Genomic DNA, 17,664 nt, shown 5'->3' with positions numbered 1-17,664 from the left:
CATTGATCAAAAGTGCTGATGATTAATACATATACCACGCCCTCTTCTCTGATTACAGCAGACTATTATGTCTTAAGATAACACCCAGGGGCGAAAATTTCATCAAAATGTTGGGGGGGACAATAAACATAACAATTCTCAAGAGCAATTTTTGAAGGGGACACCAAGGGTTTTTTTTGTTGTTGCCCCATTTGCATTTGTATTATTTTATTTCTTAAACAATTATTTTAAGAATATATCATTATATTATTTACAATACACATATTTTAATGATATTTTAGGGGGGGACAACCCTCAGATGGGGGGTCCTGACCTCCCGACACCCCAGCGATTTCTGCCTATGATAATACCTATATATTATGATGTATACAAATGTAATCAGAACTCTGAAGTTTACAGACTACACAAATCAAGAAAGTTGAACTAGAGTTCTAGAATCCTCAGTTGTGAAAATATGCACTTAAGTGCTAAGTTGAATGGCTTTGAAGTACTGGTAATATTAGTAGATTATACAAGCAACATAATCATGATCATTGTTTATCTTATAATCATTATTTTTACTGACACTTACAAATGAACAAACGGTAATTTACAAAACAAAGATACTAAAAAAAGAATAAGAATAAAATACAGGTATCTCATATAATGGGACAGTTTTACATTTGGCATAGCTGTGATTTTGCACCCTGTTAAATGTTCATAAAGACTCATAGTGAGTCTTTGGTCAAAACCAAAAAGGTTTAGAGACCTTTTCTTCACACTCCTTGCAAATATTTATGCATATTGAATAAATGTGATATACATTGCTCTGTGATATACATTGACACAAGAAATAACAATGGCATTTCAAAAATACAATAATAAAAGGTATAGTGTTGTCAGGGTCCAGCCTGTTAAAAAACAGTAGTGGATGATTCTGTATTACCAGTCACACACACACACAAACACAGTATTGGACATTGCAATTACAGAACCCAACTCTGTCCTGTGGTTTTTATTTTTTCTGACTTTTTTCTTCAGCATATTCTTGTCTTTATTACTGGCTAATGATTAGTTGAAAGATCCAGAACATACTGAGGTATGCCTTCAGATTCAAAGAAAAAAAAAATGTAATTACAGGTTTAAAAAAGACCTTCTTTACAAAGCAAAAGAAGGAAAAAAACATCAATTTGATTGAAACTTTGGTATGACAGTTGGGAGGAGATGAAGTGCAGCAGACAGAGGTGAAAAGATGGAAAAGAAAATGCAGGCAAAAGTGCATTACAATGGATTTCCTCAAATAACCAGAAATAACTAAATGTTTCGATCTGGATTTTATCCAAGGCAAGTGCAGTGAAAAAAATAAAAAATAAATCACACATTCTCAGATTTTCTGCAGGTTGGTGATTTTCATGTACACACTAACAACACAGGCCATACATGTCAGAGAGTAAAGTTCACGCAAAAAGTGAACGAGACCGGCACATTTTTTTTAAAAAAGGATCAAGTATATAATCTACTGAATATACTATTAACAAACAAACTCTGCTATAAATATAAAAATCTCACAAATAAGGAATATTTGTCTAAGACAAATAAAAAAAAAAATAACACCCCCTTAAATAAATGACAGGGTATGTGGAACAAATAAAAAAGTCAACTCACATTAAAACAACACATAGATTTGGCACTGTGGGAAGTCACTTGACAAGACTTAACTAACCGCTGGATTAAGAAAAATGGCAAGAAGAGAAAGACTGGCAGAGAAAAAGGTTTTAGCCAAGCTTCTGCATGTTCACTAGAATGAGAGTACCGAGGTCAGTGGTCAAAGACAAGTTTAGACCGGTGAAATGCTGTTCAAGCCATTGAGGCTACTTTGTCAGAGAACTGTTGAAGTCCTTCTCTGCAGCTGAATTTCCCTCCTCTGTCATCCTGTTCCGGCAAGGCATTGTGGCCAAGAACAGAAACATACCAGCCACTACAACACAAGTGCCACTGAAGTAGAAGGCCAGGTCATATGATTGAGTCCAGTCAAAGAGCCAACCTGTAAGAAAAGAGAGACACCAGTAAAAAAGCAAGAGTATTCCCCTAAAACATTACTCATGTCCATAGCATTAACGATGATTTACACAACCAAGTTTAATAGTTAAAGGAATATTCCAGGTTCAATACAAGTTAAGTTGAATCGACAGCATTTGTGACATAATGTTAATTACCACAAAAAATAATTATGACTTGTCCATACTTTTCTTTAAAAACAATTGAGGCTACAGTGAGGCACTTACAATGGAAGTGAATGAGGCCAATTTTTGGAGGGTTTGAATTATATAAAAGCACTTAAATTAATTCTTCTGTTAAAGTGCATTATTTGAGATATAAAGTCATATAGACAGTCGTTTTTGAGGGATTATAGGGTTCACGGCATTATGCATGGTAACAAAGTTGTAAAATTGGATATAAATTTACACCGAAAAGGTTGGTAAGCGATTTTATCACAATAAAATCATGTTAACACGCATATTGTTTACGTATTGTGGCAATAATTTTGAAATAGTGACTATTTTTTTTACATTTCAGATTGGTCCCATTCACAGACTTTTTTTTTTTTGTAAGAAAAGGAGGGACGAGCCAAAATAAATTTTTGTGGTTATTCACATTATGCCACATATGCTGTCGATTGAGCTTACCTTGTATTTATCTCGAAATATTCCTATAAGGTTAGAGGCTTGTTTAAATACCAAACCATATGTATGAATAATAATGCTTGTTTTCACAAGCACCACTAACAAAACACTCATACATTTTAAGCAATTTACAATATACATAATACAGAACCAATTCCTCTGGAGCAACTTTTGGTTAAGTAAAATCATCATATCTCATGGATTGGTCCTTAAAGGGTCTTACCTACAACAGGTGGCCCGAGCATGATTCCAAACCCTCCGAAGCACATGAGAATGCCATGAGCCTGACTGAGTCGCTGGAAGCCTACAATCTTGGTAGTGATGTAGGAAGTGAGTGACCAGTTCCCTGAGAAAAATCCAACTATGGCCGACAGCACTTGCAGACCCAGGTAGCTCTTAGACACAGGGATGAGCAGCAGAGCCACACCTGTGCCCATCAGCGTCAGGGCATACAGGTACAGACTGTTCACCCATCGCATGTCCGCCAACACACCCAGCACCAGCTTACCAATGCCTGTTGTCATGGCAACGATGGATACGAGTGGTATGAGTGCAATCCCATCAATAAGGCCCTCGCTCTGGGCCACATCCTCCATGAAGAGCACAGGTGGGAACGCTCCTAAGCTGAACAGGAAGATGGCGATACAAAAAGCTATGAAGACACGGTCCTGTAGGAGCTCTGCAGTGCTGCACATGTACTGACAATAAGGATGCAACCATTTCTTGATTGCTCGTGCTACTATTGAGCAGGACAGCACCCCACCCTTTCTCTCTCCTTCACTTTCTTGCTGCTCTGTGGATTCCATGGTGATCAACAACTTCACTGCAGCTGAGTTATTGGATGAGTCAGGTGTGGTTTTGAGGCAGCTAGTGTTAATAATAATGGCAGTAGGTTTGGTGTAAAGTGGTCCCTCTGTGGGCTTTAGAGCAGCCCTCTGTTTCAGGTAGTAACCAGGTAAGTTTAAAGGCCGCATTGGCCCAGCACATGCCATCAGGTTGAGCGCCAGCGCTCCAATGATAAGTAGGCAGCCCTCCAATCCAAACAACTCAATGAGCTCATTCTGCAAAGTGGCATAGATGAATCCGCCCATACTTGTACCTGAGAATAAAATGCACAGAATTACCACCTAGCCCAAATCTCAAAGATTCTCCTATTATGGTTGAATATCTATAAAAACGTTATCTGAAATAAACCAGGCAATCAAAAAAATTGGAGCCTGATCACATGAAATTTGCAAGACTGTGGCACCACAAATGTTACATAGGTAATTTCATGTATCGCGACAGTGGCACCCAAATTTGATCCCAAACAGATAAGGTTTTTAAGGTTAATTAACAAAACCCACAAAAATCACATTTGAAAAAGCTATAAATATACTGTAGTTGGTTTTGTAATGTAAATGTTAAAATGTGTCATCATATAAGTCATGCATTATTTTTAAAGTGCTGTGATGTCATAAGGTAGCATTGTGTGAGGATCAAGGACAAAAGTAAGATTTTATGAACTGATAATCTGCCCATTTGATTTGTCTGAAAAGAAATGAAAGTCATTGTTTTTATAGCAACTCTAGAGTTCATTTAACCCTTTAATCTCTGAGGGTGTTTGTAAGATTTCCTGTTTCAGTTGCATACCCAAATTTTAAAGGCTTAAAACTCGCCGATAAAGCAAGGGTCAAGTGTTTGGCATTTTAAAGAAAACTTTTCAGTTTTTTTTTTATTATATAGATTATGATAAATTCTGAGACTCTTGGTCTAAGAAACTGCTGGGGAAATTACTTGAGCCAAAACTTTTTTCTTATTTTTCTGATGTGAATAAGGGAGCTCGGAAGAATGAGTTACATTCTGTGCCATTTGAGAAATCATTGAGTCTGTGCCATCTACTTGGCACAATCTCCTGGTGGCCATATGTAATTAGAGGGATTTGATCATGAGTCTGCCCATATATGGAGGAATATCACCACTGGTTGGAGCAATCTGAACCCAATTAGATTGGTTTAGCGCTACATGATGCTACAGCATTTCTGATGATGTCATCTGATCCAGGAAAGCTAAAATGTTTGTAACCAGATAGCAAGATACTAGATAGCCAGATGTTGTGTGCATATTGTGTTTCTTGCAGGTTATCTAATGATCTATGCATCCAATTACTTGGTGTGTGGGCTCGTTTTAAAGATAATCACCCCATCCAAGTAATGGTATGTGATATTTTATGTTCCGTTCATTTTGTCGTGAAGTGAAAACGCGGCACATAAGCAACACCATTGCAAAGATATATACTATTACTTGTTATATTTATGTCTGTGTAAAACAAATAGGCTGGTTTTATTCTACTCTTTGAGAGTTTTCCAACAACATATGACACATGGATATTTGATCAGTTCTTTTGTTTTTACTGATTACAATAATATATACGGTGCAAAATTTTAAATAAATTATCAAAACAGAACACTTCTGATTTGCCTGAAAATTTCTAAGCACTTGTTAAGTTTTTGTCATAATGCCTACATGCATTGTAAAGTAGAGCTTCAAAGCTTGTATTGGTCAAGACTGTACTTATTAACATATTGCTAATAATTTTTTTCTCACAGGCCCATCTAAGCTTAAAGGGTTAACCAGGAAACAGCTGCAGATACATACCCATAGCCATCTAAAAATAATTTATCAAAAAACTGTAGGTATAGTAGTGTGGTTCTGTGAGAGCAGGTGGACATTTAACTGTTGTATGCTTACTCCTTTGTTGTGTTTCTCCATCTAAGGCTAATAAAACACTAAAATATATTCTCCATATTCACCAAATGATCATGATGGTTTATGTGATGCAAACAAAGGTACAATATCATTCTAATCTATTCCATAATGTACGGTTAAACAGAAAGAGGAAATTTAAAGGTCACACCTGCGGTAACAATACCCAAAGCTAGGCCACGCCTCTTGTCAAAGTACTGGCAGGTTATGGTCAATGTGGCAGCGTAGACAAGTCCACAGCCCATACCTTAAACACATAAACATGAATGTAAGCATTTCAAAAACTTATTGCCATATCCAAAATGACAATTACAGTTGAGATGTGATATAGGCATATTTATAACCTTTCATATCTCTGCAAATATAACTCCAACATGGAAAACCTGATCATCATGATATATAGACATAATAGATACTGTCGGTGGAGATCTATACAGAGTGGGTTGTAGGTAATTATGTAGCAAAAAAAAGAGTTGTAAATTTAATGGTTGCAAAGCAAAAAATAAATGATGCAAAGTTGTATGTAATTAATTACATGTAGGGCCATAGTTAATGTGGTGAAATGTGGTAATGATTCTAGGGGCCCACAACAAATTCTTAACTGTATTTTTTAAAAGGTAAGGGGCCCAGAGCAATTTTTGCTATGGTCCAGATTTCCTGGTAGAGGAAAACCTGAACCTGACTGACTCTAATGTAGGTAAAAATAACTCCACTGGACTTGACTATGCATTGTATCTGTTGGTGGTGTATTTCTGCATGTGCGTTTCAAGTCAAGTCAAGTCAAGTGGTTTTTATTGTCGTTTCAACCATATACAGTTAGTACAGTACACAGCAAAACGAGACAACGTTCCTCCAGGACCATGGTGCTACATAAAAACAACAAAGGACCAACACAGGACCACATGAGACAACACAACGAAATAAAATACCTATATAAAATACCTATATATATATACCTATATAAAGTGCACGTGCAAACATGTGCAAAGTACGGGACAGTACAACAAATGTCTGACAATGAACAGGACAATAGACACAGTGCAGCGCCGACCAGTACACAGTAGTGCAAAAAGATAACAGTTTCTAAAAACGTAAACATAACATACTACGAGATAGTGTTCTATGCACATAGCAGTTATTGAGGTAGCAGACAGTTATAAGTGACAGTAATTAAAGTGCAACTCAGGACACGTGTGTGTGTGTCAAACCAGTCTCTGCGTATTGAGGAGTCTGATGGCTTGGGGGAAGAAGCTGTTACACAGTCTGGCCGTGAGGGCCCGAATGCTTCGGTAAATCTTGCCAGATGGCAGGAGGGTAAAGAGTTTGAAGAGTTTGCTGGTGTATGTGAACTGGCAACAGTGATGGTGTCAAGCTTTCAAATTCTAAGCTGTCAGTGAATGTTATATAATCAGGACAATTAATAGCAGCCCGGTCACAAACACACAGTGGCATTATACAAACTCATACACAATAACCATGCAAACACACAACATTTTTATGAACTCTAGTCTACAAAGTATGACGTGAGAAGATTAACATAGGACATTCAAAATAAATGTACGGTATATGGATAAGGGGTACACATGAAGCTTTGAAAGTAACAAAATCAGACACAAACACAGACAGTCACATTCAAGCAAGCTTCCTGCTCTTGATAAAGCTCAAATCAATGATACAGAAATAACCAGACTTCTGTTTCTTAATAGCCTACTGGTAAACAGCAGCCCAGTCAATCCAAAACCTGTGCTAAATTCAATTATAACTAAGGGAATCTGACTCTCTCAAGTTATATAATCATCATAGAAGTTTCTTATTTTCATACCAACAACAATGCCGTAGGAGAAGATGAGGAAAGAGACATTTGGAGCAAATGCGCTCAGCATCAGACCCCCAGCCACCATCACACCACTGAAGACTGTCACCGGCCGTGCACTGAAATTATCCACACAGGCACTGCACACTGGGCCTGCACAGAGAGACAGAGATTAATAAATATATTTTCAGGAAAAAGTTCTGGGAAGACTAAACCTCCACACCAAAAACTATGAAATAGTCCTCTACCTACATAAGAGGAACACATGGGAAAGTTACTCAAAGAGTAATCAACTACAAATAAATTATTTAAAAATTTGAATCAAATAAAATATATGATTACTTCATCGAAAAAGTAATCACCTTAAAAATTACCTTACTTTTTAAGTAATTAAATAAAAACTTTTCACATAAAAGGTTTTTTTTCAATACATTAAATCTGACAACTAAAATGTAACATGTCTTACCCTACTTTTACAAATATAAAAAAAAAAATTTGATTACAGTAACTAATTAACTTCGTAATCATTTTACACCTAACACTGCACATAACATATGCTTACTATAGGGTCAGAAATTAAGGGGTGCTCAGGGCAAAAATGCCACCAAGAATTCCCCAGAAATTCAAAATGGGCATGTAAAAAATGCCCTTTTAAAGGGGTCATGGCATGAGGAATATAATTTTAGCTGATCTTTTGACATATAAGAGGTCATTGTACTATAAAAACATACTGTAAGTTTCAGAACAAAACATTTTCTCAGTAGAAAAAGAGCATTTATATAAACCAAGCTGCAAAAACGGCTCATTTGGAATTCATGGAACTTGTGACGCAGTGGCGGAGCTAGGGGGTGGCCAGGGGTGGCCTTGGCTACCATGGACCAAAGCCTGGCCACCCCATTGGCCACCCCCTAATTTTTTGGGTAATTTTTTAGCACAATTTAGATATTTAGAGGTGAAATCATCTCTGTACAAATTTACAAACTTATCATGTGCGCACACCAAGGTCGCCACACCTCTCCGTGTCATTGTATCCACTCAACACCTTGATGTGCCTGTCTGGATTAAAAAGAAATTCTACATAAACATGAACAGACAGACATCTTTGACCGTTTGATGCATATCTAGGTCCGTTTTTAAAAGACATGGTGTCAAATACTGGTGGTGATTGAGCCGATTCCTCCTATACTATGTAATAAAATAAATGTAAGGAATTATTAATAATTAATTAAGTTACAACTCTGAATAGGAGAATGTATCATGGATGTGTTCTTTCGACCATCTGTGCTTTCGACCATCTGCGGAAACTGGATGTGGATGTGTCTTCGGCATATTTTAGAGTGGATTCTATGTTCGGCTCATATCATAACACTCATAATATGATTAAAGCTTTGCAAAGGAACTGTTATTGAAGCATGGGGCAGATAAAAACACTTGGATGCAATCGCAAAAACTGTGATTAAACCATTTAATTCATGAATATTTCATATGTCATGACTGTTTGATAGTTTATGCTGCTGACACCCTGTTTACACCAGGCGGTCCATTGACGTGACATGATGCATTAACTTTAGGCTGTCTACACCAGGCGTGTCGACATGAACTTTCTAAAACATGTTTTTGTGTTGTTGGCAGTGGTAGCACCACCACGTGCAATGCGAAATGGAACAGGACATCTGTTTACTGTTGACGCGACACTCTGCTATGGACACTTCCATTGTAGACAGCATAATTGATTATAATGGGTTCTATTGCTTTTGACGTGACACTCACGTCCGGTGTAGATAGCGTGTGAGTGTTTACTGTTGTGCTTGAGATGAACAGTTTATTATATTCGGATGCAATGGTTGGATGGAATTTTTAGTTTTATAATGTTTTGTTTCTTATTCATTTTATTGCGACTGAGTTTCAAAAATGTTAGCCAATCAGAACAGTGGGCATTTACGTTGAAGTTTTAAGGAGGCGCTTATGCCAAAACCAAATGTTTCAGACAGAGTCAGAAACAGGGTGCAAAATTATCATAAATTACAAAATTATGACTGTTTTGGTGCAAAAAACTTTACTAACATTATCAGTGAACCTCAGGCAAAATAATAATTTAATAATAATAATTCATGATCCCTTTAATTATTTCTGCTGTTTTTTTTTATTTGTAAAATCTGATATGCATTCACAGAGCACTTTAATTAGGAACACCTGTACAGCTACTTAATGTGATTATCTGATCAGCCAATCACGTGGCAGCAATGCAGTGCATAAAATAGGCAGGCCTATTGACACGGGGGCACTGACTGCCATTACATTACTGGTTTTAATTTAATCATTGTTAATAAATGCATAATTACTACAGTGGAACTTCACAGCTGCACACTGTCATTCGTGCCAAGTTCAAAACTACAGCAGCAAGCGCGCAAAACAAACATTTCTTCACTCCACGCTATGCCTTCATTTTACACCAAGACAAGAATATATTTCAAAATTAAAATTGCAGATCCAACTTATGAAAACACAGTGAGGTAAGTTTGTAATAATGTGGGCTTGTCTGTGTCATGATGATGCTCATTCATTTTCAGCGTGAATCTGTAACTGTGGGCACTTATGACCTCAGTTTCTAAGTTTACATTTTTATATCAGTGCTGCAGCATATCAGTACCTACTGTATAAATCCTTGTAAACATCCACGTGAAGTGCAAATGTGTTGCCCTCTCTATCGCGCTTGTGAACATTTCTGCACGTGTAAGGTTGCACGTGCACAGCGTTTGACAAATGCAGGCGGCTTTGTCTTAAGGACAACACACTTCCAAACACAGAGATAAGGTGCAATTTACCCTTAGTGTACAGATGTAAATTCTTTCGACACTGGCAATGCTGGTGCTACACTGAACTAAATTCACACAGGATGTAAAAAGCTGTGAAATAATGACAGAAGGCATGAATTAAGCATGATCTTGCTTTACTGTATAATTCAACATTATATATAATATGGGACTGTGTGACATTTTTCAAATTTTTCCCCTAATTACTAGAAACTGGTTTCCAAACATCTTTTCTACTTCACAGATTCGTCCAAATCTGAGAAGCGTCCTTTAAGTGATAGTTCACCTTTAATTACTATTCTCTCATCATTTCCGTACCCTCATGTTCTTCCAACCCCGTGAAACTTTCTGTATTCTGTGGAACCCAAAAGATGTTAGACAGAATGTTAGAGACTGACAGTCTCAGTCACCATTCCCTTTCAAAATATGGAGGGGGGAAAAACATGCAGTGAAAGTAAATGATAATTAAGGCTAACGTTCTGTCTAACATCTCCTTAAAGGAATAATTTTCCCAAAATTGAATATTCTCATTTGGCATGAGGGTGAGAAATGAGAGAATTTTATTTTATTTTTTTGTGAACTTTCCCTTTAATTTGATGCATGGAAGAAAGAAGTCATATGGATTTGAAACAACATGGTGGTGAATGATGACAATTTCCATAATTAACAATAATTTTAATAATTGTTTTATTAATAATAATAATCATTCTGTAATGCATGTTAAATGTGTATCATGTATTGGAATATAGGAGAGCAAACATCCATTACATTATATGTGAAATTAACTAGTTCTTTTTATTGGCTACTTTCTCCTTACTCCTACTCGAGTCATTTTTAACATTATTACTTTTACTTCTACTTGAGTAATTATTGTTTTTAAGTAATTGCACTTTTACATGAGTAAAGTTTTTGGCTACTCTACCCACCTTTCTGCATCAACAATCACTTTTCAAGTGACAATTTTCATTTTGCGGCAATGTTTTACATTACAAGATTATTTGATGCACCTTGCACATCGATCTTTACGTTAGTGTATGAAATACTGTGTGTCCTGCAGCAATTCGGCCATGTCACGCAGTTTACCTCTGTTTATATCAGTGTTTTATGCCTGAGTATATCCCAGTAACAGTTAACCATGTTGATTATGCACAGCAACTTTCAGTGTACGTGGTTGATTATCTTCACTAACTTCAGCTTATGCTTCTTGTTTTCTGCTACTCGCTCGTCGCTCCTATCGCACATTAAATCAGGAACCCTTGATTTGATTTTCTACAATCACATCTCATTTGAAGGGGCAGTATATTTGTTGCTGTGTAACTTCTGAAATTGAATTAGTAGATAAGTATGTGTGGGCATTGTCATCTAATTTTATGCAGTTGCAGTGATTTGTGTTTCCTTATTATTTTCTCGGGTCAGATCGTATTCCGTTTTCATTCACTTGCATGTGAAAGAGATACACAATCATCTCAAATGCATGCTTTTGCTTTCCAAGCATACGCAAGTTTCATTTATTTTCTTTTGGGGGAACAATATCCTTATCCATAGTTGCCATTAGGGTTTTAGGCTTTTCTGTTTTTAATGTTTCACTATTCACTGTACATTTTATTATTAAAGCTGTGTTCACACTGCCAGCGACACGCAGTGACAAAACAATCTCATCTCATTCATTTTCAATGAGAGCAGGCGACTTGCAGCAAAACGAGCGACAGCGACCATTGGTGAACAGATGTGGGCATGTCCAGTGGCGTGACAAAGTTGAGAAATGTTTAACTTTATGCAAATGAAGCATAACTTTCTGGAGCGAAAGCCAATACGAGAGAAGATGGTAGAGCTTAAGTGATCCTAATATTTTAATAATAATATTAACTGTAAAGAAACAGTGCTGTTTAGACTCTCCATACACACCATTAGCGACCTAACCACCAGCCACTGGCGACATGCAGCTACAAAGTTGCTGGCAGTTTGAACGCAGCTTAATACTGCATCGGGTAATCGTTTTGTCAATGTTCACATTTACAAGAGTAGTCAGTGCTCATTGGTCTTCATGTTGTTCCACAGATATGCTTTGCAAGATTTACTATCGTGTTCTCTCTTAAACAGAAGGATCAATCGTTGCTGCTTGCTACTGACATCTAGCGGAAGGCAACTGCACATCAGCATAACTGAATCAGCAATCTTAGCACAGCATGCATAACTGCTGCCAATCAGAATATTTTAAATCAAATGGGAGGTACCAACCATGAATTGCAGTTATCCAATGTTTTCCTTTTAGTAAAGGAGTCATTTCAATGTACCAATTTAAGTATTTGCATTGTTGGTTAAACTGCCCTAATAATGTCTTAATTATTTGATCGTCTTTACCAATCTACATTTATGTATTCACATTGCAAGTAATACCGCCCATTTCGTGGGCAGTCTGTTCCACAGACACATTGCAAGCAAAGCCAGCCATTTCATGGGCAGAAAATTGCAAGTAATGCCACCCATTTCATGGGCAGTCTGTTTCACAGACACGTCGCAAGCAATGCCACCCATTCCATGGGCAGTCCATCTGCATATACACATCGGAAGCAATTCCATTTCACAAAGCCAGTCATCTTTCTGTAGGGTATGGCAAAATGACATGCCATTTGTTTCATTGCTAGTCATATAAGGTTATGTTCACGGTATTACTATTTTTTCTGCTTCTTTCTGTTTCCTTTGCCTGAGACCTGGTCGTCTAAGTTGAACTATTAGTTTAGTTCTCCTTTTTGGGGGAATTGGGTTCTAATTTTCTTTTGGGTTAAGCTACTCTACCCTGCCATCATCGCCTTCTGGCAGATTCTGATGGTTCGAGTGAGAATCCTGGGCTGAACCATAGGATAGGGCTTATACCAAGGGGAACTAATCTAAAAATAACTGATGTTATCCCATACTATCGTGCTCTCTGAGAGAAATGGAAGCCTAAGCGATAATTCTTGCAGAGGACTCATAGTAGCATTACATCATTAATTAATTCAATTTCAGCATCTCAGCCAATCATTATCTACCCTATGCCTTATAAGGTCCCACAACTGTCTCATTTCTTGTATTTTGCATTGCTTTCACCCACCGCCACCCCAACACCACCAGTTTAGGTCCCGTCCTGTTTTGGGGGGTGAGCTCCTCTACCCTGCCGTCATTGCCATTTGGCAGGTTCTGATGATTCGAGCGAGAATCCTGATGCTGAACCATAGGACGGGCTTATGCCAAGGTTAACTTATATATAACTAACTGATGTTATACCATACTATCACATATTCTCTGTTGTCTTTTGTTATCGTGCTTTTATGTTGAAACTCTTGTTTAGTTCCTGTTTCCTGTTAGATTTTGTAGTCCTTTGTAGTTTCATTTTATGATTAATTTTCCCCTGATCGTTTCCACAGGTGTATCTCGTTCCCTTGTTTGTTCCCTTGTATATTTAAGCCCTTGTTTCCCCTGGTTAGTTTGTCAGTTCTCACATGTGTTGACATGTTCTGTGCCTGGTTTCCTGCATTTTATTATATTCTGAGTTCATCTTTTGTTTCATTAATGCTGCACTTGGATCCTCATTCTTTTCCTGCCTCGTCACACATACTATCAAAGTGGGAGACCCACATTGACTCCATTGGGGAAAAAGGCCCATCAGAGGTTGTAATTCCTTCGCCAGTTGAGGAAATTCAATCTGCCACAGGCGCTGTCATTGAGTTTGTCCTCTGCACTTCAATAACTGTCTGGTTTGGTGGAGCTACGAAATCAGACATCAGAAGACTACAAAGGACAGTTCAGACTGCTGAGTGGATTATTGGTTGCCTCCTGCCCCCCCACCTTCAAGAACTGTAAACTTCCAGAGTGAGGAAAAGGGCTGGTAAAATCACTCTGGATCCCACTCACCCAGCCCATTACCTTTTTGAACTGATGCATTCTGGCCGACGCTTCAGAGCTCTGAGCACCAGAACTGTCAGGCACAGGAATAGTTTTTTTCCCTCAGGCTATCCATCTCATAAACAGTTAAAGCTGCCCCATTGAGCAATAATTATGTGCAATACACAGTTTAAGTCTATTTATATTATCTAACATATCCTCTTCTGACATTACGTACAAAGAAAAAAAAAAAGGAAAACAAAAAACTTTTTGCACTGTACATAACATACTGTATTTTTGTACTTTATATAACGGATTTGTTTAGATTTGCACTACGTATGTGTGTGTGTGTGTGTGTGTTATGTATGTATGTATGAATGAAGGTGTGTGACTGTGTGTATGTACGTATATGTATAATTATATAGATATTTGTTATTATCTATGTCTTGCTGCTGTTTTTGTATTGTTTTTTGTATTGTTGTGCACTGAAAGCTCCAAGACAAATTCCTTGTATGTGTAAGCATACTTGGCAATAAAGCTGATTCTGATTCTTCTGAAGTTCTCTGAGAGAATTTTTTTCCAATTATACTCTTGATGCATAAGAACATGTAAAGATTATTAATGATAATATTAAAAGTACTGTTAATGATTGCTTCAGAAAAAGCCAATAACTCTTTTAATAAACAGCACAAAGCCACTCCTAATATGGCCAAAATATCTGGAGAGCAATTGCTGGGTACAGAATAAACAAATAGCCTCTGAGCTAGACAGATGAGCAGAGTATGTGTGTATGTGCCATCCAGTCAAGATCATCTATCCCCTCATCAGTTTTAACTAATTAGGCTCTATCCTGTCTGGTATGGGTTACTTCACAGCCCCTAATCTTACCACCTTCAGACACGCTTACAAATACTCAACACCAGCTGACCTAATGCTGACCTTTTTCCTAAGTATATCTGTTTTTGTTTTTTTTGTAGAGCTATTGTTTTAGGAACGTATTCCATAAATGATGTGCCCGTCTGTTATTTGTTTTCCAGATATATCAGACACATGGTGTCCTGAGGGTGTGTCCGGAGAGGAACCTATTGGAGCATGTTAGACACCTCCTGCTATAAACAACTCAGTAAATCCCTTTTCCTCTGCGTCAGCTCAACCGTGAACAGGGCACACAAACACATATTACTTATGCTCACACATGACTTCTGCCAAGTCATGACTTTGGCTATCGTGACTATATAGACCACACAGAGCCCAATTTATGTAAACATAACCTAACATCTCCAAAACATATGTACTAACATGCTCAGCCTATGGTGAACTCTTAGCCCCAGTGAGATGACAGAGGGCTATCTTTCTTGTTTACAGAACACGACGTGGTTCTGTTGTTGTTCTTTCTTGTCTTTATGCCCACTCTCCAATTTATATCTTCTTACCAACCACTTCTCTATCTTTTTGCTTTGTTTGTGGTTATTTTAAAAATCATTTCATAGTGACTGCACTCACAAAGAGCTATTTCTAGCTGATGAAATATAGCTGAGCATAACTAAGAAAATTATATTCACTATACAAATTTCTATCACTTTTTAAGACGTTATTAATGTCCATGACTTTTACAGGTCTATAAATCACAATTTTGTAATTCCCTGATATTTCCCAGTTGTCCATGACAGTGGAAGACCTGGTTCTCACTCTCTAGCCCCTATTTCTCTCTCTCATTAGAAAAATTAAGATGGTATTCTCTGGGCTCTGTGTCAAGAGAGATTTGACCCATGCAATACAGACAGCAATGACTGACTAATATATACAACTGCACTATAAACAAATCTATAATTACTCTCGCTATCGGTTAGTCCTTTTAATGATATTAGAACACTGAGTCAGCAGCATAATATGTGAGTTAAGGACAGTGTGTCTTAGTGTGTATGAGATATATCATCTGTATAATATATAATAATCTATATAATTTCAGATTAGATGCAAATTGACAGTTAAACAGGTTTGACCAGGGTTGTCAGGTTCTGGGCTAATACATTGATAATGCTAAAGAAATCTGCTGCATATCAAACAGTTAGAGCAGTATAATTAGTATATTTTATGATCTCTCTCTCTGTCTCTATTTCTGTTTATTAAAGTATTTTTTGTCCAGCTATTTGAAAACATTAAGCAGTCCATTTATGTATGGATTTGATGGCACTGACAGATTTCACATTTTCATAATGTACTTTAGATTACATAACAGCAGCACCTGAAAAGCTTTACATTAAGGAACCTTTAAAATCTCTTCCACACACACGTGCATAAATGTGGAAATACCATAGACATATATTGTTTGCAGTTAATTATAATAACTATACTAACCCTAACCAGAACACACCATAAAATAAATCTTTTTTTTTTTTTTTCAAAGGAGTCCTAACTACAGCAAAGTACATATACAGATGCAAAGACAAATAATCAGTACTCACTGGTGATGAGCGCCACCCCAGACACTATGGATCCAACCCAGGCTGTCATGCCTTTGCCTTCCTGGAAGGCACTGAGCCACTTGGGGTACAACACCCCGACAGCCTGGGGTGACCCAAAGGACAGGAACTGGGCCATGAAGGAGGACACCACAATCATCCATCCCCATCCACCGTCTAAAGCACCCTCACCCTCTGCAGCACCCATTCTCAGCACTGATCTTGCACTGACTTAAATAGACACAGGGACCTGCAGAAAGTAGAGGAGAATTAAGTATATCCAGGTAGCTGACATATCAAGCTGTGCAACAAGTGACATGCTATACTTCATATAAAACTATTTTAAGATGCAGTTTTCTAATCCATGTATAATTACTATATGAATGCAATTTTATGGATTGAGAGACTACATCAGATATTTATGCTTTTACAATGTATTAATATTTATTACACGGCAGAACTATTTAAGCAAACTGCAAAAACCTAAAAGGCTATTATTACAAATGCCAAAAAAACAAACATAAAAAAAACAGCTACAGCACCTAAAATATATATATTAAAATAAATAGATAAATAAAAAAACTCGAAGTTAAAAAAGTTCATTTCCTTCTTATTAGTGTAAATTGCTGGTTAATTTGTGAACACTGAATATAAGAATTCTAAACTATATATGTGACTGACTACATTATAACTAAACTATAAATGCAGGCACTTGGAACAAAAGCAAACATAAAAACTGATGCACTCACTGCAGGTGGACGTTCTTCTTGCTTGATGAGCGCCTTGCGCTGAACCGCTCGTGCCTGGTAGACCAGGCCAGACTCTCCCGCTCCTCTGCCGAATACATTCGCGCGCTCAACATCGCGCAACGCTTCGTTTTGAACGCTCATGGACACAGACCACACCTCAAAGGAGGAGAGTTTGCGGACCGGACAGCCCTTGTTCTTCACATTTGTCCATCGTTGTTACATAAATCCTCCTGATATTATTTCATACCGCGCACTGGCGTGAAGACCTTGTGTCGTTTGGAGCGCGTGGCTACATTTTTCTCACTCGCGCACGCAGAAGTTTCTCCTCAACTGCAGCTCGTCTATAATTAACAGCCAGTTTATTTCGCAGAATATCATCGATTTGATAACTATATATAACAATATGAATATATACTGTCATGTTGTTTTGTTCTTTCCAACAGATGAGAATGGTTGTGTTGGAAAAGCGCGCGACTCACCTCCAGAGAAGCGTGATGACAGGAAGATGTGCTTCCTCAATGCCACTGGAAACATGTTCCACATAAATACTCCAGCTCA

The 17,664-nt window shown here is 37.5% G+C and overlaps 1 protein-coding gene across 1 annotated transcript; it reads right to left on the bottom strand.

Annotated features, from left to right (window-relative positions):
* Positions 1-952: 952 nt before the first annotated feature.
* On the bottom strand, positions 953-17,254 carry LOC127657012 (monocarboxylate transporter 9-like). The gene is made up of 6 exons (XM_052145626.1): positions 17,107-17,254; positions 16,361-16,607; positions 7,231-7,374; positions 5,560-5,655; positions 2,887-3,762; positions 953-2,023 (listed from the first exon to the last, which is right to left on the bottom strand). The coding sequence occupies exons 2-6, from the start codon at positions 16,563-16,565 to the stop codon at positions 1,851-1,853; spliced, it is 1,494 nt and encodes a 497-aa protein (XP_052001586.1). The 5' UTR covers positions 16,566-16,607; positions 17,107-17,254; the 3' UTR covers positions 953-1,850.
* Between the last annotated feature and the right edge of the window lie 410 nt (positions 17,255-17,664).

The sequence above is a fragment of the Xyrauchen texanus genome, chromosome 16 (assembly GCF_025860055.1).
Source record: "Xyrauchen texanus isolate HMW12.3.18 chromosome 16, RBS_HiC_50CHRs, whole genome shotgun sequence".
NCBI lineage: Eukaryota > Metazoa > Chordata > Actinopteri > Cypriniformes > Catostomidae > Xyrauchen > Xyrauchen texanus.
The sequence above is the reverse complement of the archived record's forward strand: the minus strand, read 5'-3'. Positions and strand labels throughout refer to the sequence as shown.